The sequence below is a fragment of the Danio rerio genome, chromosome 5 (genome assembly GCF_052040795.2).
Source record: "Danio rerio strain M-AB ecotype USA chromosome 5, GRCz13ab, whole genome shotgun sequence".
NCBI classification, from domain to species: domain Eukaryota; kingdom Metazoa; phylum Chordata; class Actinopteri; order Cypriniformes; family Danionidae; genus Danio; species Danio rerio.
Genome location: NC_141025.1, coordinates 2,801,004 through 2,828,201, shown reverse-complemented (window position 1 = coordinate 2,828,201; position 27,198 = coordinate 2,801,004). Strand labels below are relative to the sequence as shown.

At 36.9% G+C, this 27,198-nt stretch overlaps 1 protein-coding gene across 1 annotated transcript in view; it reads right to left on the bottom strand.

Moving 5' to 3' along the window:
* Positions 1-27,198, bottom strand: part of vkorc1l1 (vitamin K epoxide reductase complex, subunit 1L1) — a 43,576-nt gene that overhangs the window by 6,000 nt on the left and 10,378 nt on the right. Inside the window, 1 exon segment of the mRNA NM_001020688.1 lies at positions 11,996-12,105. Coding sequence (NP_001018524.1) covers positions 11,996-12,105 — 110 coding nt within the window.

Here is a 27,198-nt window from a genome sequence, read left to right as displayed (position 1 = left end):
GAAGCCTTGTCAAATTGACAAACAGCACCTGAAAGCGATCACAAGAATTAAAAGCGCCAAAATAGGAGGAATTTATGCGGCATTTCGAAAGTGAAACACCTCATATTCACCGATTATCAGTTCAAGATTTATTACACGACGGTCTCTTCTTTACATTTACGTTATCACACATTTAGCTCTGCGTTCTGCTCTGTTGTAATGACTGTTTATTTATATACTTAACCCGCATTTCAACACAGTATTCTGAAACAACTACCTTACTTCTAATATCTATAGTCGATTAGTTTTCATCTCCTTATTTAATATTTAGTAAAAACAAGTTTAGGCAAAACAAAAGAGTAAGTGCAGGATTTTTCACATGGAGTGAAAGACTTCTCTTTAGATATCTTCGATATCTGCACTGTTTAATAATTGCACACAATACATTTTTATACACAACCGCTTTAAGCAGGAGAAAACCCTGTACTGTGTTTTATTTATCAAAGATTTTGTGCAGCTGTTATTTTTTTGTGCAGCTGTTTATTTGTAAACAAAGAGGGAAACCCCTGTGTCTGAATTATATTTTGCTCAAAAAATGTTTAATAATGCTTTAATGAGAATATGATGTGTCATTAGAGCATCTCAAAATGGCATGGGAAGAGGATCTCGGAGCAGAAATTGAAAATTGGCAATGGGAGGAAGCACAGAAACAAGTTCATTCTAGTTCTGTGTGTATCAGGCACGGTTTAATACAATTTAAGATTCTGCACCGACTCCACTTATCTAAATTAAAGCTCTCTAGGATGTTCCCTGCCGTAGACCCACAGTGTGATAGATGCAATCAAACCCCGGCTTCGCTTGGTCATATGTTTTGGAGTTGTTCTAAAATGGTTAACTATTGGATTTCAGTTTTTGAATTAATATCAGAGGTGGTGGGAAAACAAATTTCTCCGTTTTTTTTTCTTCTCTTATATAATAGTAACGTGATGTTACAATTTTGTGTTTAAAAAGAAAAAAGTACACATATGTAAAAGTTATCATTTGTACTGATGTAAAAATACAATAAAGAGAATGTATAAAAAAAATAATGCTTTAATGAAGGCTTCGACTCTCAAGTAACCATTTAAAGGAAAATACCGGGATATGATGTTTTGCCCATATCGCCCAGCCCTAATTCATATCAGATACACGTATTGAAAGTAACAATAAAGTTCAATCTATTCTTCTCACAGCTGGCCAGACGCTTGCTTGCCTGCATTTTAGGAGTAACTGATGAATTTACGTGTTGAATCCTGTGTGTTCTGTTCTGGGGGGTTGTTTAAAATATATACAAGAATAGATTATAATCAGATTATAAACAGAAATAAAACCCTGCAAAATTGGTATGTACAATCAGAACATACAGGAATAAAATATACGAAGATACAGGGTCCACAATCAAAATATAGAAATGAATAGGAAATGGTTACATTTGGTTTATGTGCGTGTTGCTCAATTGGAGATGTTAAATGTATTAAAACTAAAGTCTGCATATGCCAGTAAAATAAGTGCAATAAATTAATGTGTATTTGAAGGCTCTTTAAAAACAAAACAAATAAAAAAGTTGATCAATGCATACAGTTGAAGTCAGAATTATTAAACTCCTTGAATTATTAGCCCCTCCCCACATTTATTTCCCCCCAATTTTTGTTTAACAGAGAGAAGATTAACACATTTCTAAACATAATAGTTTTAATAACTCATCTCTAATAACTATTCTCTAATACTTATTTTATCCATGCCATGATAACAGTAAATAATATTTGACACCACATTTTTAAGACAATTTTTTTTACAACTTAAAAGGACATTTAAAAGCTGAACTAAGTAAATAAGGTTAACTAGGCAGGTTATTTGTTCTGTAGACTAATCGAAAAAATATATAGCTTAAGGGGGCTAATAATTTTGACCTTAAAATGGCTTTTAAAAATTAAAAACTGCTTTTATTTTAGCTGAAAAAAGTTTTTTTCAGAAAAAAACAATATTATCAGACATACTGTGAAAATTCCCTTGCTCTGTTAAACATCATTTGGAAAATCTTTGTAAAAGAAAACAAATTCAAAGGGGGGTTATTAATTCTGACTTCAACTGCATAAATACAATGTTTTGCCTTAAACACAAACGTTTGTACAAAAATAAACCTTAATAATAACAACTTCAAGGGATAGTTCACCTAAAAATGAAAATTGTCATCATTTACTCACCATCCACTTGTTCCTACCCTGTTTAAGTTTCTTTCTTCTGTTGAATACAAAGGAAAATATACTGAAGGATATGGGAAAGCAGCAGCCATTGACTTCAATTAGGACTGCACGTAATTGGAAAAACCTAACATTGCAATATAAAATTGCAATAAAATATCAATAATCTTTTCTTCACTGTATAACTTACACATTCTGAATAAAGAGCACCGAATGAATCTCATTTATTTAGATTTTTCATTTAATTACATTAAATAACAGGCGTCACTTTAAAAATGCACACAAATAACATTATGATGAAAGCATTCGACTGCTTTCCTAACTTTTTAATGCTCATTTAGGACAAAATTAGTTGTGTTAAAGAAAAAAAAAAACAGAGATCGACATCTTTATATGTTTTTATTATTAATTATGTGTATATGTCTGTTTAAACATGCACCCAAAACTCAGACTTTCACTCCGCTGCAAATCGCGTGTACAGAATCCGTTTGGGAAACAGCGTCTATTTATCACTATGGAGCGTGTCAGCTGACAGTCACGCACTGCTATATGACTGTTTTGAGGATTGTATAGGAAGGACAACTGTACCTGTGATAAAAGGAAAGGGAATCCTGCCGTTTTCATATTTGTTTCAAACTGTGTTCATGCCTAAATAAAATGAAAGCACAGAACACACTCATAATAATAACAACTTCAAAGGATAGTTCACCTAAAAATTAAAATTGTCATCATTTACTGACCATCCACTTGTTCCTACCCTGTTTGAGTTTCTTTCTTCTGTTGAATACAAAGGAAAATATACTGAAGGATTAGGGAAAGCAGCAGCCATAGACTTCAATTAGGACTGCACGTAATTGGAAAAACCTAACATTGCAATAATATGCTTTTCTGCAATACATATTGCAATATAAACACAATATAACCAGATGACTTTAGTAGCGCTATTTGGAAATAACTCATTGATTGGGATGATTCTGGAGGGAGCTGGATCACAACATTTAATAAACTAATTTTAAGCAATGATAAAAACAACGAATCAAAGACACAAGTGAAATAAAACTTACAACTTTCTTGGGAGTCTTAACAGCTATAATAAAGTGTAAAATAGCTCTCTATAGTCTTCATCATATTAATAACTCCATAAATTTACCCTTCAACTAAAGCTTTAAAATGTCTCTCCCTGAATGCTTTAAACTCCTTTAAAACACATGCAAATGACTTTTTTATATTATAGTTACTTTGCATTTGTGGCTCCAGGTGAACTATAATCCAAATTAATCATTACACAATGTGACTATATTGCGATATCAATGCTGAAACATTATATTGTGAAGCCCTAACTTCAGTAGACTTATTTCCCTGCATAAATTGCATTACCTGCATGTGTGTTTCTTCAACAGAAGAAAGAAATTCATAAAAGTCTACAAACACTAGAGTAAATGATCTGAGCTTTAAATATCAAGGTGAACTGTCCCTTTAAATCATGCCCTAATTGCCTTGAATGCACAACAATGTTATCTTAAACTGTCACCTTAGTAGGCAGTTCACTCGGTTTGTGAGATCCTTCAATTTGAGCAACTGAGCCAGCAGCCTTGTCCATTCATCCACACATCGATAAGCAAATAAAAGAGTAACTGCACAGTAAAATGTAAAGCAGTCTATAGGAAGAGCTAAACGGTTCCACTTTTCCGGCCATCCGCCATTGTGAGAGCAATCTGCACACTGGCGTTATGCAAATGTGCTGCAATAGTGTGAAGAAAGACTCGAGTGTGTCCAGTTTTAGAAGCACAATGAACCCGAGGACAGATCAGCAGAGCCAAACACGCAGAAGAAGAAGTGGAGTCAGCAAATCCACATGACCGCTGAGGAACGAAGAACTGGGACATTAGGAGGCAGACATGTGTGCAGGAATGGGTTAGGATGGTGGACTAACCATCCCATAACAGAGTAGACAGATGATTATTTTGTATTAGTTTAATAGTATTGTTATTCATTTTAATCCTTGTGGGGGGGGTCACCAATCTCGGTCCTGGAGGGCCGGTGTCCCTGCAGGGTTTGGCTCCAACTTGCCTCAGCACACCTGCCTGGATGTTTCAAGTATACCTAGCAATACCTTGATTAGCTTGTTCAGGTGTGTTTGATTAGGGTTGGAGATCAAATCTGCAGGACACTGGATCTCCAGGAACAAGTTTGGTGACCACTGGTTTAAACTGACTCGCCTTTTGGTTATGTTGGTTTTTGCCCCATTGACTTCCATTATAATCCCTTTTTGCATTCTTCATCATGCATTCTTGATTGTTGGTGGTTTTCCTGTTTGGGAAGAGGTATAATGTGTTGTTTTTACTATTGTTGATCATCAGTTGTCAGCATTAACCCTTTAGATAGGCCTGTGCTGAAGAGTTTCTGGCTTTATATGGAGTTCAGTGGAGTAAAACAGCAGATTATAGTGAGCATGCATAAATATATGTCCTGGGTTTAGTACGTTATGGAGCCGAGCTGATTATTTTGTTTTTTTCACACATAAAGATAAGTGTACAAAGTTTTCTCTCTCTGCATGATAATATGCGGTCATGGCTTTCCAATCAAAAAATAAAATTAGAATGGAAGTCATTGGGGCAAAAACAGCCCCAACATAACAAAAGCGTAACTGATTTTTTTTTTAAAGTATGTTCCTAAAATATCTGTCAAAATAAGATTTGTAACCAAAAATCATCACATTTGCTGAAACACAAAGAAAGTTGTGGCCAAATTGAGACTTAAAATCACCCCAGGGTGGATGAAAACAACCCAACAGCACACAAAGGTTAAAGTCAAAGTCTAAAGAATACACAAGACGTGTCACTCAAATAGTTTTGAATGGGGAAAAGTGTAACGGTCAATATGGCGAATGAAGCGCCGCCTACAGACTGACGTTTCTCCTGGGGGGAGGGTCAAACCATAGCTGTCAACATTAGGATGTGAATATAAGGGTTATGCTCACAATAATAAGAGATACCCCCCCCCCAAAAAATCCCCAAAGTGCTAAATTGAAGTGACTCCCCCGCTGCTGGAATCAGCTTCCAGAAATGATCAGATGTGCTCCAACATTAGGCACATTCAAATCAAGACTGAAAACACATCTGTTTAGCTGAGCCTTTACTGAATGAGCACTGTGCTGCGTCCGACAGATTGCACTATTATGTCTTTCTCTTCTTCTTCATTCTTTTATATCACATTTTACCTGTTTTTAAGTTTTTTAATCAGTTTTATTATTATTTTTTTTTTACTTGTCTCTTTTATTCTTGTTTATGTAAAGCACTTTGAATTGCCACTGTGTATAAAAATGTGCTATATAAATAAACTTGCCTTGCCCAAATATGTTCTTCATGAGTTAATAAACAGTTAAACGGTCAGTAAAACCTTTTATTTGTATTATTTACAAAAGAAAAAATAAATGGTATACATTAGCAGCAAATAAATTAGCAAACAGTTTAGCTTATTAAAGAAATAGAATTAAGTTAACAAATATCAATAATCTTTTCTTCACTGTATATCTTACACATTCTGTTTAAAGAGCACCGAATGAATCTCATTTATTTAGATTTTTCATCTAATTACATTAAATAACAGGCGTCACTTTAAAAATGCACACAAATAACATTGATGAAAGCATTCGACTACTTTCCTAACTTTTTAATGCTCATTTAGGACAAAATTAGTTGTGTTTGAGAAAAAAATAGAACAGAGATCGACATCTTTATATGTTTTTATTATTAATTATGTGTATATGTCTGTTTAAACACGCACCCAAAACTCAGACTTTTACTCCGCTGCAAATCGCGTGTACAGAATCCGTTTGGGAAACAGCGTCTATTTATCACTATGGAGCGTGTCAGCTGACAGTCACGCACTGCTATATGACTGTTTTGAGGATTGCATAGGAGGGACAACTTCACCTGTGATAAAAAGGAAAGGGAATCCTGCCGTTTTCATATTTGTTTCAAACTGTTTTCATGCCTAAATAAAATGAAAGCACAGAACACACTCGCATTAAAGACCAAGGGAGGATCAGCTCTTTAATGTTTATTGCCACCCTTCAGAGAAAGACTGAAAATATGGTAGAAATAGGGGGAAAATACCTTTACGGGATGATAGCAGGATAGAACTGTAAAATACGGGAGAATCCTGGGAAAAACGGGAGGGTTGACAGGTATAGGTAAGACCAGACGATGTGCTTTTACGAGTTTTTGTGGTCAACAAACACACTGGAATCTCAGAGAATATTTGCTTCACAGACATGAGAAAAATATTCAAGTAAATCCTGAAATCTGTACTTTTAAATGAACCAATTACACTTGAAAACTAAACTTTATTGATTTTGCAATCTGCATGAAATGAACGTAAGGTAAAGTCCATCTTGTCAAACGTACATCACATGACAGCAACTACTCAAATGCCCCACAAACTAAACAAAGAGTCGCTGTCATTTCACCATCAAGACCAAGTTGTGAAATACAGAAGGCCAGCACGATCCAACAAAGCATTATCCAGAAGATGACAATGTGCAACAGGCATAATTGAAGTTGGTGTCGTGATCTCGTTCTTTTCGAGTGCGCAGGCGAATTAGCTCGGTAACCGTAAAATATGCCGATTTTGTTCGATTGAAATGTTTAGAAAGAACTTTATGAGACAGCTGTAATTAAATTTTATAGGGGATTTCAAACATGCAATGTAATCGTAAGCTTGGCAATTTGATGTTTCCCCATTCAGACAGAATGCCTGAGCATTACAGCAGATACAGTGCCGATACAGCAGAGCTGTATGTGTCCAACAAGCATTTTTGTCGGGAGAACTGTACGGGAATTGTAGAATGGCAGACGTTGTCTTTTATCAGGAGTTCGTTCACATTTAGACACATCGCCGTGCTGCTGTGTTTGCCTAAATCCTTCAGATTACCAGCAGGGCTAATGGTTAAATTAGACAGGGCAAGAGACCTAGTGCACTGATCTGCATTCAGACCCGTGCACTGATCTGCATTCAGAGTCCTCATTTATAGTGTTTACATGAACACGATTATCTTTATAATGATATAAATTGTGGTTGTATGAAATTACAAAAGTAGCAATGCATTTAAATACTGTTTATTTCTATGCCTTTTAACTTTATAAACTATAAAATCATGGGTCTCCTCACGGTAGGGCTGGGCGATTTTTCTGATTTTTTCGATTAATTTGAATTTACGTTTAAAGACGATGTCGCGACGCTTCTGGTGTGACCTGCTTGACTGCCTGTTAAAGCATGAAGTCATGTAGGATTTTACTTGCTGCATTAGTCTGAGTCACGTCTGTGTGGATTGTCAAGACATTCCCTCATCAAGTCGATAAACTCGATCTCAACATGTATGAAGGACGTAAAAGCCTGCCATGAGAAAAACCGCGCCGATCTTTTGGTTTAAACACGAGCAGAGGTGAGGGCCTGTAGCAGTGAAAATGAAAGTAGCCGCCCCCATGATGTCATTTAGCGGACCTAGTTGAAAACCAGACAGATCAGACAACATAATACAGAGAGAGAGCTGCAAAGCGCATTAAATGATCTGTATTTAAAAGGGGAAAAAAGAAAAATAGATAAAATATATTATTTTATATTGACACACATCTGGTGCTTGTATTTGCTCCTGCTATATGTCCACAACTTCACAAATTGGGTTAAATTTGGCTTTACAGTTTTCATGTTCAGTCCTTTTCTTCTACTGTATCTTTTTAAGCAAAAGGCAGCAGCTTTACAACCTGACATTCAATCAGAAGACAAAGCCAAAGCCGAGCTGACAGCCAATCTTTCCCAGGCTCAGCAAAAAAATACCTCTGTATTCCTGCAACTGCAATATTTACACAAATATTTCTTATTCAAATCTTCAGTAACGCTATACAACTCGTGAATTTGTTTTACATTTATCTACACCTTGACCGATTTTTGTGTGACATGGCAATTAAAAATACAATGTTCCTTAACCAGATGTTTTTTTAGGTTACTTTTAAAGAGAATGTTACTTCAGTCGTGTTGTTGTAATGTTTTGAGAAGACTACAAACACAATAAATCAAAATAAATAAATAAACAAAAAATAAATAAATAAATAAAATAATAATAATAAATAAATAAATACATAAAAATCTAAATCGTGAATCGGTCAAACTTTATAAAAACCCTAGATTTTTTTTTTGACAAATCGCCCAGCCCTACCTCACGGTTTGTGTCTCATTTTGTGAGCCGACTGACAACACTGGTTCGCTCCTCTCCTTCTCCCCTGCTCTGCTGACCACGCCCACTTCTGCCTCTGCTTGCAGACCTCCACACCCATTATGATGCATTTTTTTTTTTAATTCAGAGGTCGACCTGAACCGAAAGTGGGGGGTGTCATGACCCTTTAACAAAACATGTTTAGAAAATGTGTTATTAACCATTAGGGATGGGTGATATCGGCTGCAATATGTCTGTAAAAAAATCCCCTTAAATTAAAAAAAATTGACTTAATGTCACAATAACAATAAAATCTATATTTGGTCTGTGCAATAAATTATTGAGGCTGTTTACAGAGATTCACTTTCACTTTAAATTCACTTAACAACAGTTGAGTGTCACTTATTTTTCTCACATAGCTTCAGAAAATGAAAAAAGAAATTAAACTTTATAATACACACTTTATAGAACTCAATACAGTGATAAAGGGTCAATTAGCATTGCATTACAAATGTGCTTTATGCTCATAATATTCCCAGGATGGCTTGACGAACACAAATAACCCATAATGATTAGTTTATGGTCTTCAGGTTTGATCTATTTATCATGTTCCAATAACATGTAATCTCTGCTATAGCAACAGCTGGTGTCTTTTCTTATGTAATGCACATTTTTTGCTATCTAATATTCATATTTGAAAAATATGATGAGGCAAATAAAGTTAAAGCTGACAGCAGTATCTCAAACACCAGTTCAGAGATGTTTGCATAATCGGTCAAGAGCAGAGACACTCAAGACGAGACGGCGGTGGGGTTACACTAAGGTTGTGAATGTTTGACCTGTGCTTTCATGCATCAGCGATGATGTCAGACATGGACAAGTGAGCCGATGATTCAGAGCTCTGTCAAACAGCTCTAGATTACTGACGGCAAAATTCACACTAAAGCCATAAACAATCAGACAATTAACATTTGCTGTATAGTAGATTTAAGTACACTGTTGTCAATTCTATCCATTTATTATTATTTATTTAGCAGACATATTGAAAAGCACAATGTTGTTTTTATTGTGTGTGATGAACAAATTGGATTTGATATGGTATATGCTGATTATGCAGGTATACTGCATGTATGCATGTTAAAATATCTGGATGTTATAGACAATATAGATGATCAATGAGTTAAATAAGATTTCTCATAGAAGGGACATTAAAACCCATGCATGCAATGGCCAAGACATTCATTGGACAGGCATGTACATGTTATATCATGTCAAGTTTATATCATCAAGATTTTGCATATTAAAATAAGACACACACAGTATATTGATATAGTGGTGCATACCTGATTTTATAAAACAGAGTAAACAATAGCCAGGTATAAGCAAAAACGGTGTAGTTTGGTGTGTGTAGTCAGAATATTTGGTGTGTGTAATAACAATATAGACAATAGTAAAAGTGTACAGTTTGGTGTGTGTGTAATTAGAATATAGATATAAAAAGTGTAAGATCATGTGTGTTATCAGAATATACAGTACATATTAATAAGTGTAAAGCTTGGTGTGTGTGTGTGTGTGTGTGTGTGTGTGTGTGTGTGTGTGAGATAGACAGAATAAAAGTGTAAAGTTTGGTGTGTGTGATCAGAATATAGACAGAATAAAAGTGTAAAGTTTGGTGTTTGTGATCAGAATATAGACAGAATAAAAGTGTAAAGTTTGGTGTTTGTGATCAGAATATAGATATGAATAAAAGTGTAAAGTTTGGTGTGTGATCAGAATATAGACAGAATAAAAGTGTAAAGTTTGGTGTTTGTGATCAGAATATAGACAGAATAAAAGTGTAAAGTTTGGTGTTTGTGATCAGAATATAGATATGAATAAAAGTGTAAAGTTTGGTGTGTGATCAGAATATAGATATTAATAAAAGTGTAAAGTTTGGTGTGTGTGATCAGAATATAGACAGAATAAAAGTGTAAAGTTTGGTGTTTGTGATCAGAATATAGATATGAATAAAAGTGTAAAGTTTGGTGTGTGATCAGAATATAGATATTAATAAAAGTGTAAAGTTTGGTGTGTGATCAGAATATAGACAGAATAAAAGTGTAAAGTTTGGTGTTTGTGATCAGAATATAGACAGAATAAAAGTGTAAAGTTTGGTGTTTGTGATCAGAATATAGACAGAATAAAAGTGTAAAGTTTGGTGTTTGTGATCAGAATATAGATATGAATAAAAGTGTAAAGTTTGGTGTGTGATCAGAATATAGATATTAATAAAAGTGTAAAGTTTGGTGTGTGTGATCAGAATATAGACAGAATAAAAGTGTAAAGTTTGGTGTTTGTGATCAGAATATAGATATGAATAAAAGTGTAAAGTTTGGTGTGTGATCAGAATATAGATATTAATAAAAGTGTAAAGTTTGGTGAGTGGGATCAGAATATAGATATGAATAAAAGTGTAAAGTTTGGTGTGTGATCAGAATGTAGACAGAATAAAAGTGTAAAGTTTGGTGTTTGTGATCAGAATATAGACAGAATAAAAGTGTAAAGTTTGGTGTTTGTGATCAGAATATAGATATGAATAAAAGTGTAAAGTTTGGTGTGTGTGATCAGAATATAGATATTAATAAAAGTGTAAAGTTTGGTGTGTGTGATCAGAATATAGATGTGAATAAAAGTGTAAAGTTTGGTGTTTGTGATCAGAATATAGATATGAATAAAAGTGTAAAGTTTGGTGTGTGATCAGAATATAGATATTAATAAAAGTGTAAAGTTTGGTGAGTGGGATCAGAATATAGATATGAATAAAAGTGTAAAGTTTGGTGTGTGTGATCAGAATATAGACAGAATAAAAGTGTAAAGTTTGGTGTGTGTGTGATCAGAATATAGATATTAATAAAAGTGTAAAGTTTGGTGTGTGATCAGAATATAGATATTAATAAAAGTGTAAAGTTTGGTGTGTGATCAGAATATAGATATTAATAAAAGTGTAAAGTTTGGTGTGTGTGATCAGAATATAGATATTAAAAAAAGTGTAAAGTTTGGTGTGTGTGATCAGAATATAGATATAAAAGTGTAAAGTTTGGTGTGTGCGTGATCAGAATATAGATATTAATAAAAGTGTAAAGTTTGGTGTGTGCGTGATCAGAATATAGATATTAATAAAAGTGTAAAGTTTGGTGTGTGTGTGATCAGAATATAGATATTAATAAAAGTGTAAAGTTTGGTGTGTGTGATCAGAATATAGGTATTAATCAAACTGTGCTGTTGATTTGGAAATATCTGACAAACTCATTAAATTATTGAAAACTAAATCTACATATCAAAAAGATCCAAGAAAGAGCAATAAAATAAGAACGTATTGATAAGCTTTTTCCAATCATCCAATTAAAATTGACCAGTGCGTGCAAAACAAAAAATGTTTTTGCCTGTAAAGTCTTGCCTTAAACAGACAAATAAATAAACAAAAAATAAATAAACAAATGAATAAACCAATCAAACTATTAAGGTCGTAATAAACTGTTTAGAAAAGGTATTAGCAGATGACAGCAGCTGATGATGTCCTTACCTAGTAACAGTTGAAAGACATAAAAGAAAATTCCATAGACACTGTTTGGCTGGTTTACTGCACTGTCGTTCCCAAAAATGGATCCCAACAGTCCAAATCCTCGACCCCATCTACAGCGAACAGAAGAAAACACAACAGAGAGAAATGGTAAAGAAGAAGCACCACCAATCAACCAACATGAGAGCGTACAATCTAGTGCGAGCGATCTGAAATCCTCCAGGGAAAACAAACTCACTATGACAAAATATTTGGCCTCGATCAAAATCATAAAACTATCCAGACTGCAGGACAAAAAGACAATGGTTTCCTTTTATCGGTTTCAAACTGAGATTTCAGACTTAAATCATTTGAAATTATACGAACACAAGTAACAAGTGGTGTTTTCCTTTTACAGTCGCATTCATTTCTAAAATATTAATGCAATATTCAGATTGGGTCAACTAGACAATTTTCATTACAGTATTGCAAGAATAGAAGTTATGTTAAACTGTAGAAACTGTAAATAAAGATTATGAAATAATGTTTCAAGAAAATACCAATTTCAGCCTTTATACTTAAGAATTTCACATTTAGGGGCGAGGCAGTGGCGCAGTAGGTAGTGCTATTGCCTTACAGCAAGAAGGTCGCTGGTTTAAACCTCGGCTTAGTTGGCGTTTCTGTGTGGAGTTTGCATGTTCTCCCTGCGTTCGCGTGGGTTTCCTCTGAGTGCTCCGGTTTCCCCACAGTCCAAAGACATGCGGTACAGGTGAATTGGGAAGGCTAAATTGTCCGTAGTGAATGTTTGTATGTGTGTGAATGTGTGTGTGGGTGTTTCCCAGAGATGGGTTGCGGCTAGAAGGGGATCCGCTGCTTAAAAACGTGCTGGATAAGTTGGCGGTTCATTCCGCTGTGGCGAACCCGGATTAATAAAGGGACTAAGCCGATAAGAAAATGATGATGATGATGATGATGATGATATCGCAATGTGTGAATCCACTATAGTCACATCGCATAGATGCAATACTGAGTAGACTTTGCAGTGTAATTTTTACATTTACATATACAAAACCATAATTCATGCACTGTTAATTTCACTTTTATCTTTGCTTTGTTGCATGTATTTATGCTTGTAGCTTGTTTATTACATGCATGATTCATTGCCCTACAGAATGAATTAAAACTAATACTTTTGGTAACAACTGAGGGACCAATTCTCATTATTATCTGGTTGCTTATTAGCATATGCATGTTATTGAGATGCCAATTACTGTATAAAGCATTTATTCTGTATACGGTGCTTTCACATCTGTAGTTCGCTTCATTTGGTCCGGACCAAGCGCAATAAATGATACATTGTTGCATTTTCTGCCATCTTTGGGTCGTTTTCACACCACACTGCTGGCTTCAGTCCGAACCAGTTGAAACGAACCAAAATGCAGTCATCTGGCAAAATCCACATCTCTCATTGGCCAGATGTTGTTAAACATTTCTTAAACTGCTTATTGATTGGTCAGAATTAACGTGCGGGAAAATGCCAGTGAACTCCCGCAGGTAAACAAAACCTTTTACTCTGGAGGGACGACTGCGCTGGCTGGTTGTATGCTTGCTTTAGACAAACTATACATTACGACAATGAAGCGCGGCCGCGGCTGGAAACCAGTGTTTAATGCATCGCTCGTCACTTCAGGAGGAGACATGTAATTTAGCTAAACAGCGAAATGGTCATCTTGCGGAAATATTACCAACGATCCATCAGGTAATGTTTTCCCCTCTCTCTCTCTCTCTCTGTTGGTAAAGCGCTGTCAACAAATATTTTTCCTCCATATCCCATAATGCACAGCGCATCGGCCTACGGCAGTTGAAATAGTCCAAAAGGCGCAGTACTTTTTGCGGTTGGACCTGTTTTAGTATGGATCATATTCTCACCACAAACGAACCGCTCCAGGGTTCGTTTGAAAGCGTACCGAGACCACCTCTTCAAGCAGGTCTCGGTACGCTTATTTGGTCCGCTTTTGGTGCGCACTCGAGTACGATTGCTGCATTCTCACCTGCCCAAACCAACCGCACCAAAAGGGGAAACGAACTCTAGTGCGATTCAATCCAACTAAATAAGGCAGGTGTGAAAGCACCCTTATTCTACATTCATAATCCTAGCCAATACCTACATTAATAACTATCTTAAAAATTATTAATAAGGAGCAAATTAGGAGTTTATTGAAGCAAAACTTAAAATAGTTTGCTAAGAGCAAGAATTGAACCTTAAAATAAAGTGAGACTAACAATTCAAAATATATATATACAGTTGAAGTCAGAATTATTAGCCCTCCTTTTATTTTTTATTATTATTTTTTTTATATTTGCCAAATGATGTTTAACAGAGCAAGGACATTTTCACAGTATGTCTGATAATATTTTTTCTTCTGGAGAAAGGCTTATTTGTTTTATTTCGGCTAGAATAAAAGCAGTTTTAAATTGTTTAAACACCATTTTAAGGTCAATATTATTAGCCCTTTTAAGATATATATTTTTTCAATAGTCTACAGAAAAAACTATCGTTATACAATAACTTGCCTAATTACCCTAATGCCAAGTTCAGACTGCATGATTTTAAAAGTCGTCGTGTCACAGATGTTTTTACACTGCTTGACTATCTGGGCTAGCGTTTCGTCGCTGCTTTGTTTACACTGCAAGATGGATCGGCGACAGGGACATTCACATTGCATGACTTTACTATAGGAAGAATCGCCGACAACTTCGTCTAAACTACACCTCACAGCCAAAAACACGTCGTATATCTTTTGTTATTAACTACATAAGGAGAAAGAAGCCTTTAATGGGGTTGAACATGTACATGTTTGCTCACCTGGGTTTAAAGGGAATTAGCCATTTCTCCTCAACGTTGATAATAAACCAATTTCTTTCTGTATGAAACGTCAAACAAACACGGTTGCTCCTGAGTCCTGTCAAACCTCCACTAGTTTTTCCTCCATTTCGTGGGTCCAAATAAACCGAAAAAGAGCGCTTTTAACTTCTCCCCCAGCCTCCCGCTGGCCTGCAGCAGGTGTACACACACACACACACACACACACACACACACACAAGTGAATGCCGCTCTCTCATTGGCTGTAGGCGATCGCTGATGTTATTTTCAGTCAAAACTCAATTCACACGGCATGATTTGAATCGCCGACAGCTCCAGATATTCAGCACGCCAAATATCTCACAGGCATCGGCGACTCATCGGCGATTCTCTCAGATCGCGTCTTTGATCGTTCATATTGTGGGATTGTCACTCACGTGCATGAGCAGCGATTTGCCTGTGATTTCAGGCATTTGTCGCCAATTTCTCAAAACCTGTCGGCGAGCCAAAATCGGGGCTAAAATCATGCAGTCTGAACTAGGCATAACCTGCCTAGGTAACCTAATTAACCTAGTTAAGCCTTTAAATGTCAATTTAAGCTGTATAGAAGTGTCTTGAAGAATATATAGTCTAATATTATTTACTGTCATCATGACAAAGATAAAATAAATCAGTTATTAGAGATGAGTTATTAAAACTACTATAATTAGAAATGTGCTAAAGAAATCTGCTCTCCGTTAAACAGAAATTGGGTAAAAAATAAACAGGGTGGCTAATAATTCAGGGGGCTAATATTTCCGACTTCAACTGTATAAAACAAAGTATATCGCAATATATATCGCAGAAAAACAAAACATCACAATCAGATCTTCCCAACATCGTGCAGCGCTAGTCTTCCCCAGAAAACCATCAAATTCAAACATCTTGTAGAACAGCATTCGTATCGCAATAAAGATATACCTTTAGAGATTTCTAGCGTATATAACCAGAATTTGCAGATATGCAGAACATTAATTTTATTGCAACTCTGGGTTCCGGTTATATCTCATATTGAACTGCAATCTGATTCTTACATTTGTCTTGCTAAGTGTTTGTAAAGCCTGAAACCTCTTCTATAATCCATCTCTAGAGTGGAAAAAGGGGTGTAACTCAACACTGGAGTGCAGCTTCCGTTTCATAACTTCCTGCCAATGGATTTGTGAAAGACTGAACTGAGCCAAACACCTGAGGTCATGCCCAATCTCTGCCATATGTCCCATCATTCAGAGAGAAACACACACACACACACAACAACTCTGATTGTTTATGATTTTCTTGTTCCTAACAATTGCAGGTCACAGCAATCATATTTAGAGTTGAAGTCTAAACTATTCGCCCAGATGTGATTTTTTTTCCATTTTCAAAATTTTGCCAAATTACGTTTAATTAATAGTAAATAAAAAGATAAATAAATAAATAAAATCACAGTATTTCCTATAATATTTATTATTCTGGAATAAGTATATGATTTGTTTCAGCTAGAATAAAATTAGTACGCAATCACTATCAAGCAATACTTTTTGTTTTGCACAAAGTACAAACCACCGTTATGCAATAGCTTGCCTAATTACCCTTATGCTGAGTTCAGACTGCGTGATTTTAGGCCCGATTCAGAGTCGCCGACAGGTTTTAAGAAATCGGAGACAAATGCCTAAAATCACAGGCAAATCGGTGCTCGTTCAGGTGAGTAACAATCCCACAGTGTAAACTATCAAAGACGGCATCAGAGAGAATCGCCAAGAGTTGCTGACACCTGTAAGATATTTGGCATGCTAAATATCTGGAGCTGTTGGCGATTCAAATCATGTTTAGTGAAATGTGTCTAGTATTGAAAATAAAGGCTGATTTATACTTCTGCGTCAAATGCCGGCGAATGCTACGACGTGGCCGTCGGCGTCACTGACGTGCACCTCTCAAAAAATTTAACTACATGTCGCAACGACGCGTAGCGCAAGCTCTGTGATTGGTCGGCTTGGTAGCGCTGACAAGTCTGGGCGGGACCGAGAGCCACGTGAATGGTGCGAGCCCAATGGAGCGATTGTTTACAAGTGTGGAGTCCCGTGAAGGAGCTCCAGATGGAAAGTTTTGTTTTGTGTTTACCTCATAGTTAAAGTTGTTGCACGTCCGCCGGTTCCTGCCTCAAAATGAGCGAGTTTGAGCCACTTGTACATCCAGGAAGTGTTCAGAATAGCAAAACAGCAGAGAAGAAACTCGACACAGAGGAGCATTAACACCTCACTGCCAACTAGCGTTTCGGAAGTGTTAATACAGACCAACAGAGACAGCGCGCAGAAGTATAAATGCACAGCTACGCGCGTTGCCTGCGCCGTGGGTTACGCCGGTCACTTGATGCAGATGTATAAACCAGGCTTAACAATTGCAGGTCACAGCAATCATATTTAGAGTTGAAGTCAAAACTATTCGCCCACATGTGATTTTTTTTTTCTGGTGAGTAACAATCTCACAGTGTGAACTATTAAAGACGGCATCAGAGAGAATCGCCAAGAGTCGCTGACACCTGTGAGATATTTGGCATGCTAAATATCTGGAGCTGTTGGCGATTCAAATCATGTTTAGTGAAATGTGTCTCTGATTGAAAATAACATTGGCGATCACCTACAGCCAATCAGATATCAGCATCCACTAGTGTGGCTACCAACAGGCCAACAGGAGGTTGTGGAAGGACTTAAAGGGCTTCTTTTAAGTCTATTTGGACCCAAGATATGGAGGAAAAACTAGTGTAAATTTTCCAGGAGCACCAGGGTCTGTTTGACGTGTCATCTGAGCAATACCACAACCAGCTCGAAAAAGAAAAAAGTTTGAAAAAATTTGCTAATTCCCTTCAAAAGCCAGGTGAGTAAAATAAGTCCATTTTGTAGCCCACTAAAGGCTTCTTTCTCATTATGTAGTTAATAACACAGGATATACTACGTGACCTTGCATTGCTTCCATGTCTAACAGTTGTAGATTGTGGACCAAGACAATGTTGTCTGCGATTCTTCCTATTTTAAAGTCATGCAGTGTAAAACTCTGTCGCCGATCCATCCTGCATAAACAGCAGCGACAGAACGCTAGCACAGAAAGGCATGCAGTATGCATATATGTGCAGTGTGCTCGGCATACCTCGCCTAATTCACCTAGTTAAGCCTATAAAGTCACTTTAAACTGGATACTGGAATCTTGTATAGCATTGTGTTGTACCCTAATTTAAACACGACTCGTGATCCTAAGACAATGTAACATAAACAGGGCCAAAGTGCTCCAACTAAATTATTTATTAACAAAACCAGCAAAACAATTCTAAAGAGATGGGGAGCCCAAAAACATAATAAATAACAACCAAACAAACCTAAAGCAGGTCGGAACTCCCCGCTCTAAACAAATATCAAGAAAAGAAGTCAAATATCATGTGCTGTCATCATGGCAGAGATAAAAGAAATCATTGGATTATTAAAAATGAGTTATTAAAACTATTATGATTAGAAATGTGTTGACAATCGTCTCTCCGTTAAACAGAAATTGTGGAAAAAATAAACAGTGAGGCTAATAACTCAGACATCAACTGTATACATGTTTTAAGTGTCATTAAAGGGACGGTTCACACAAATATGTAAATGTAATCCTGTCCTCATCTTCTACTTGTTCAAACCTGTTTGAGTTTCTTCCTTCTGTTGAACACAAAGGAAAATCTACTGAAGAATGTTGTAAAAAAAAAAAAAAAACAGCCTATAGTATTGACTTTTAGTATTTACTGTTCCTATTGATGTCCATGTCTGTTTGTTCCAACGTTAGTATAGGCTGATTTATATTTCTGCATCAAGCAGCAAGGCCCAATCCCAATTCTACCGCTTTAGCCATTCCCCTTACCACTACCCCTACCCCTCGTTTTGTTTTTATTTTGTCATTATTATTATTTTTACATCAAACAAGCACGTTTTAATACATTCATAAAGCCGCTCGTGTTTTATGGTCATGCTTTAAAAAACGCTGAAATAAAAACCGCTAAATTTGGCGATCTATAATCCATAATAATAACAACTCCTGTACAGCAGTCCTACAACATTCTGACACTCAATGACACTGGAATACCCTGTCAAAAATGTCTAGTGGCTGGGAATGAGCTGTTTACAGCATCTGCTATAATGTTAATGTTGTTTTTGGTGTGTTTACATTGATGAATATGGCCACTGTTCAAATACGCACTATAGTTATGATCTTATTGCCACATTAGATCATTATGATAGCATAATATACGCCTTCAGTGATTTCCTGAAGATAATATTAAATAATAAAGCAACTGGAATGACTACAGCAGTCGCCATCGTCTGATCTCATATGAAGCAAGAGATCGTGATGACATATGATGATGTGTGCAGGTGCTGTAGTGCTGTCCCATTTCTCAGGGGTACAATTTATAGCCCTTCCCATTCACACTCTGTTTCAAGGGGCAAGGGGTGGGGGTACAAAAATAGATTAGGGATTGGGCCCTTGTATGGTCCGGCGCAGCCTTCGCCATTGCTGATGCGCACCTCTCAAATCAATTTAACTACTTGTTGCAACAATGCATAACGCAAGCTCTGTGATTGGTCGGTTTGGAATCGCTGACGAGTGTGGGTGGGGCTAAGAGCCGGATGGAGCAAGTGTTTACAAGTGTCGAGTCCCGCGAAAGAGAATAAACTCTAACAAGCCTTTCTATTAACTTTAAACACCTAAAGGCCCGTGCACACAGAGACGTTTTTTGCTCGCGTTTTCCTTTGACGTTTAACACCTCGTGACTAAACAAATGCCGTCAATGTGGTCGTGCACACCAACGCGCAAAAGCGTCATTTAAAAAAAAGCCTCATGCTTGTTTTTGTTTTGTTTTGACGCGCCGCATCAAAACCTTCTCCACCAATCAGATCGACACTTTTGTTCACGTGCATGGAGCTGCTGAAGTTACAGTAAACAGCACTTTGAGGCGCAAAACTCTCCACATTGAAAAAGATGCCCAGAGGCGATATGAACGTTTAGCTGCTTATTGCTCTGTGGACACTAAAGGCTAATTTATACTTCTGTGTCAAATGCACGCGTATGCTACGACGTTGACGTATAGCCCTACAACGTGGCCGTCGCTGACGTGCACCTATCAAAAAATCTAACTATACGTCGCAACGACACATAGCGCAAGCTGTGTGATTGGTCGGCTTGGTAGCGCTGACGAGTCTTGGCGGGGCCGAGAGCCGCGGGAATGGCGCAAGCCTGAAGCAGCGATTATTTACAAGTGTGGATCTCAAAATGAGCGAGTTTGAGCCACTTGTACATTCAGGAAGTGTTCAGGAAAAGCAAAACACCAGCGAAGAAACTCGACACAGAGGAGCATTAACACCTCACTGTCAACTAGCGTTTCGGAAGTGTTAATGCAGACCAACAGAGACAGCGCGCAGAAGTATAAATAGACAGCTACGAGGGTTGCATGCGCCGTGGGTTACGCCGGTTACTTGACGCAGAAGTATAAACCAGGCTTAATCATTTCTTCATCGCTAAAGGTGGAGCTGCTGCTTGAATCCTCTATGCTTGTTCCGAGTCACCAGTAACTTTAACAACAAGCGTGTGAACTTCCTCTCATCCTTTCTTCTGTGTTACAAGCGGGTGTCAGAAGCTTAAAGTTGTGTAGCGCTATCTAGCGTCAAGGAGTAATTTTGCATACTCTTCAGCTTGACGCCAGTGAAAATCACTTGGGTTTGAATACGGTTGAATAGTCGTAAAACTCTGACGTTAAACGCAAACGAAAAGCGTCCTGGTGTGTACGAGCCTTAAGATTACTTTTATTGTCAATATTACCTCTCTTAATTCAATCCCACACAAAGCATGCTGGCAACTACAAATCCCCTAACAAGTGGTTGGACCAACACAATTCCTTCATGTTGTACCAACTCAAAACACTCAAGTTGTCTTAATGGTTTACAAATGTAGGTGGACTAAACATAAAACACAAACTGGCCAAAGAAATGACAAGAATTGGGTCGTTTCAGCTCATTTCAAACAGGTAGTTTGATCAAGCAGCAGTAATCTTTCTTTTAAGTGTAGAAACACTTGTTTGACAAACAAAGCTACAGAAGGTCTCGCATAAATATAAAACAATAACTACAAGTTGTAATGCACACAATTCATCTAAAACATTTCCATGTTATTCAACAACGCAACTGAAATACAAATAGAAAATGTGAAAATACATTTAAATACACGTAAATAAATAAACTGAATGATAGCAATCTGTGGAAATCTGCAGACATACTATCATAGCACTGTAACATGAATTTGAGAAAACACGTTGGGAGCAATTGTTTGAAAGACGTTTGAAGGCCAGACTGACACTAAGGCACTGGAAAGAAAGCTGCCGCCTGAAGAGAATTTGCTATTGTTTCCAACACAACGAAAATATGAGCGAGCACAAAAACGGCTTCATTCCAGACAGGCAAAATAAATTCTTCACTTTTATGAGACACACCTCACGAGATGAATACTCATTCACAAAGAGTCTCACAAAACATGCAAACAATAAAAAAAACTGAAAAAAAACAAACAAACGATTAAAGCACTGTGGGAAAATACCTTTGCAGTTAAACAAGATTGCTCTGTTCATTTTCCACAAGTATATAAAGTACATGATGTTTACTTACAACAACTAGATCTAAGCATGTAACCAAATAAACCAGGCGGCTCGAAGAATTACATCAATAAAATGTGGAAAAGGAAGAAAATCATTTTTTAAATATCTAGAAAAAGTTTAAACTTTTGTGAGGGCTCAAAATTAACCTATTTCAGGGCTCGAAATTAACTTTTGTACTTGGTAGCACCGGTGCTCCCAACCTGAAATATTTAGGAGCACCAACCAACAATAAATGATATATTTGACAAGTTGTATATTACTGTATTTGAAAACAACATCAATTGGGACTAACAAAACCCAGAAACAACTATGTAACTAATGCTGTGATGACTTAATATTTGTGCGATAATTCCAAACTGAATGTTGAATATTTATAAAATATTAATGATAATGATGATGATGACAATAATACTAATAATGAATTATATTTGTCATCATCATGCTGCATTGAATGTGCTTTAATTTAAGTTATCTGCTGTATAAAGTCCTACTGTTACTTTAAGAAAAATAAATTGATGGTTTGCATCAAACACAAATGAAGCATTGTAGTAAGAAATATTTATTTTGTACTATTGTTTTTATATGCAAGTCAATTTAATAAATAATATTTCTGCTACAAAACAAACGAAATAATACAACAAATCATTCAATCCAATGCTGAAAGCTGCAAAGCAGTCATCAGCAATTAAATAGAAAAATAATATACACCTCAAGAAAGCACGGACAAAAGAAAGGAAGAAAAGTCTCACTTATAAAAGTTTTGGTTTCGGTTCGTGTCGTTTTAATGCTCAGCCTCGTTACGCGCTGAATTACATTTTTCTGGGTTTGTGGAAAAGCATGCGAGTCAGCCGGACCAATATGAGAGGGGCAGAGCAGGATTCTCCCGATGACCACCGGCGCAATACTGCTCTTTGTTATAACCCGCATCAGTTTAAACTCAGTAAAGGCGAGCTTCTTTGGCGATGGTGTTTTAGCGGACATTTGCGCTGTTGCAGCCTGATCTCACAAGGAAACATGAAAAAGTTACGAATTGCCGTGAGATTGTGTTGGCTGAACACGCAGTGCATGCAACGCATCAAGAGTCAGAGTGCTTTTCACTCTTCAGCCGTTTGCATTCCCCGCGGTCACAAAAGCTCCCTCCCTGTCATCTGAAAGCGGAAAGTCTTGAGTGATTGACAGCTAATATGAACCAATATAGCGGCAGGGAAGAGCGAATTTACCACGTTTTTAGAAAATAAACAAAACAGGTCGCACTACAACTAATATATGCAGTCGCAATTTATATTATGAGGTCGCATAGCTTAAATTTCGGGCACATATGCGACCAAAATGGTCACAATTTCGAGCCCTGTATTTGCGTGGTAGCACCGTTGCTCTTAACTTCAAAAATGTCGGCGCACCAGACAAAATTTTGTCGCACCAATTAATTATGTGCATCGTTACTACAAGCTTTATATTAACAGATGTATTGCATTTGAAATCAACACTCATCAGAACTAACAAATAAAACAAAAAATCTAGATGCGCCCACCGGCCCTACACGATTGAATGAGATGAACGATACGGAGTTAATGATAATAACTGTGCTGTTCTCTCAGCTGGTGTTTAAAGGGCCATGAAACCCCCTCGTTTCAGCAGGGTGTTTTCACACCTCTACTTTGGAAAAAATCAGAAAAGTGGGCGTGTCCAGCTCTGTTTAGGGGGGAGTGTCGGAGGAACTAAAGTGGGATGGTGTGGGAGTGTCTATTTGGGCACGCGCGAGTTTCAGTCAAAATACACACACACATGAGAAAGTGATGGTGTTTAACCTACATGGACATCTGTAGTCGAATTATTTGCCAAATTATTAAATGGTGGACTTTAACTGCAGTTTGGCTCTTTCATTCAGGGAATTCATTCATGCCCCTCGCGACAAACGCGATATTTGATTCGAGGATCTGCTGTAAGCGTGTATTTTTCATGCAGTGTTTGATACCGCACGGCGAATGAGAGAAAAAAAAAATCTGCATTTCCCGGAAACTTGCACACGGCAGGTAGTGTCAGAAAGCCGTGTGTGTTATTCCGGTCACAAAATGCGGTGCTATGTTTGCACTCTGTGCAATAGTTAACTTAATTCAATACGAACAAACTGAATAAACAAAGAGCACTGGTCACTCACTTACCAAATCTGTAGAGACAGGACAATCACCAGCAACTAGAGCCGCGTCTTTATTAAGAGGAGACTAACGTTACAAGCGAATCCGGATTTCAGCGTTTGCAGATGAGAACAGCTCTCAGGTAAACAATAATCCTCCTTAGACACGTAAGTTATTGTTGTCGAGCGTCGCGTACACTGTTAATCCACACGTGACTCCAGCTGAGCTCTCACAGAGAGAAAATGAAAACGAAACTTCACTGCAGCAAACTATAAAAGCAACACTTCACGCTTGTTTTGCCAACACAACGTGGCGTCTCTGCCGTCTAAACACTGTGCCAGTAATGAATATTAATGAAGTTGCACAATAGAGAACGCTGATTGGTTTGAACCAAGCCTTACTCATGCATTAATGCATCACACTGTAAGACGTAATAAGACACACTCTGGCACAGACGTCCAGTCTGCACGCTGGAATACACGATATTATGTCATGACCGTGATGCAGCTTCAAAAATTAGTTTCAAACCGGAAGAACGAATTTGCTTGAAATAACGCAAAAACAACCAATTTACACTTTTTAGTTAAATATAGGTGTCCTAATAGTGTTTTTAGCAGTGTGGGACACATATACCACTGTCAACAGCTCAAAACATGTGTTCTGGTGTTTCCTGACCCTTTAATGTTGCACAGATGATATTGACATATAACTTATTTTTTGCGTACTTCATCTTAATAGCAGTAACGCTCTTTTCATGAACTGCAATATTAGTTTCATCTTAGTGAATGCATGCCCTTTTGTGATGGTGAAGGTGCTGCTATTCGCACAACTAACAGCATTGTGACAATTGAACAAAGGATTAAAAAATTTGTAGATGTGGCAAATGCTGTTACCTGAAAAATCAGACCCACCTGTTTTACAGTGAATGGCATTAGTCATTTTCACAGCGGACTTTAAACACTGGAAGTCTTTTATCCACTCTTGGAAAAGTGTAAATGCTGGATTGACATTCAACACAAGAACACTAATAAGATGTGCCATTATTTGTAACTTTTCTAAAACAAAATCTGCCAGTGTTGTTCATTCTCTCGTATCCACACGGGGCGTCAGCGGCAACGCTTCCCATTCACTTTGAATGGGTGACGTCAGGCGTTGCCGAACTGCATTGTGGATCCGTCGGCGCCGCTTCAGAAGCGTTCCTCGCTGCAGAAGTTGGGACTAGCTCAACTTTTCAAGCGCCGATGGAAGCGTCAGCCAATCAGATCGCTGTATGCAAATACACCAGCTCAGACAGTGGCCTATTGCTGGCTGAATTTCATTGGCTGACGCTTCTATGACGATCGTTTCAGCTCCAACTTCAGACACGCCTTCAGTCAAGCGTTGACGCTGAAGCCCCGTGTGAATAGGGCGTTACATTTTAGCTCCCTGTCATCCGAGTGATCGACAGCTGATATTAACCAATCCATTCGCATTCTGTTCTAGAGCAGTGGGCCAATAAGAAGAGCTTGAAGGCGGGGCAAGCATTGCAGGGTTTGCTTTCTGTAGCAAGTTGACATGTCAACTGTTTTAAACTATTCCTGAGCGCAGCGTTTGTTTGTTTTTTTTTTGGTGCAAAGATGCACTCTACGTGATCATTTTTCAGTGATAACTGGTCTGCAACAATTTTATGCACCCGCACAAATGCTCCAAAATATATTTTGAGGTCGCATAGATCAAACTTCGGGCTCATGTGCAACCAAAACGATCACAATTTTGAGCCCTGTTTGTACTTAAATTAAGTATTAAAGCATGACAATAATACTAATATTTTTTATTTGCTTGTATATATTTGTTTTTTTCATTTTTCAATAACAGTTTCAGTTATTCTGTTTTTTTATATATATATATATATAGTGTATATAGTGTGTTTTTATATTTTTTTGTTTAAGTTGTAGTTTACATTACTAAATGAAAAGGAATAAGATTATATTTATGTTAAAATAAAATTAAAAATAAGATGTATTCTGTGTTTCATGTAACAGAAATTCTTAGATTTAATGGTTTTGGTTAACCCTGTAAACAAATGCAAGCTACAAGCTAACAAAAACAAACAAATGCAATAATAATATAAATACAAACAAATACTTAAATACACAATATACAGAATGGCAAACAAGTCAGGAAAAAAATTACCTTTGACCTGCAAAAGCTCTTTTACAGTGAATTACTTCTACTTTAACAGTGCTTCACAGGGAAGAAAACCCCTGTGTTTGAATTATACTTTGCTCAAAAACTGGTTAATAAAGTTTTAATAAAGTCTTTAACTCTCAAGTATCCATTTATGGGAAAATACCGAATATATACCGTATACCATCATTCCTCCTAAAAATACCGGGATATGATTTTTTGCCCAGCCCTACTATATATACTTTTGGTATATATTTTGGGGAGAGAGAGCGCGGGGGCACCAGGGATTATATTTTGTTATTTTGTTACGTTTTGGTTAAATCTCTTTTTGATTAAGGATTTTTAATTTAATTCGTAACAATTGACACTACACTACTCGTAACATTAGTGTTATATGTTTTTTTGTTTAAGTAGTAGTTTATATTATTAAATAAAAAGGATTGAGATTAAATTTATGTTAAAATAAAATTAAAAATAAATTGTATTCTGTGTTTCATGAAACAGAAATTCTTAGATTTTATGGTTTTGGTTAACCCTGTAAACAAATGCAAGCTACAAGCAGATGCAATAACAATATAAAAAAAAACAAACAGATGCAATAATAATATAAATACAAACAAATACTTAAAAACACAATATACAGAATGGCAAACAAGTCAGGAAAAAAATGACCTGCAAAGCTTTATGGAATTGAATGCTAAAAAGCTCTTTTACAGTGATTTACTTCCACTTTAACAGTGCTTCACTCAATCTCTCAGCAGAATTATGGGTAGTTTATTCCTTTGCTCAGAATTTGGCTTTTGAAACCATGTTAACATTTCTGTGGCTTCCACAAATGCAATTGATTAAGACATTCATAATTCAGAATTTTGACTTTTAAACTATTGCACACTATAACAATCAAGTCAAATCAATTTCTGCATTCTCTGATCTCTCCTGTTTGGAGGCTGTAAGTCAAGTTTGCCGTGCTTCACTTCTGATTATTAAAAAAACAAAAGTTCACTGTTTAGAAACGGCTCCAGATGAGATGCATGTGAACGTCTGACACGAATCTGATATGATCTGTAGTATGATTGAAAACTCGAACCACTGATAAGATGAGTTACAGCAGGGGTCACCAATCTCGGTCCTGGAGGGCCGGTGTCCCTGCAGGGTTTAGCTCCAACTTGCCTCAACACACCTGCCTGAGTGTTTCAAGCATACCAAGTAAGACATTAATTAGCTTGTTCAGGTGTGCCTGATTAGGGCTGGAGCTAAAATCTGCAGGACACTGGATCTCCAACAGCAAGTTTGGTGATTCCTGAGTTACACCAGTGCCACTTTGACCATGCAAAGCTTTAAAAATGTACAGTAATTACATTAAACTAAAAAATAA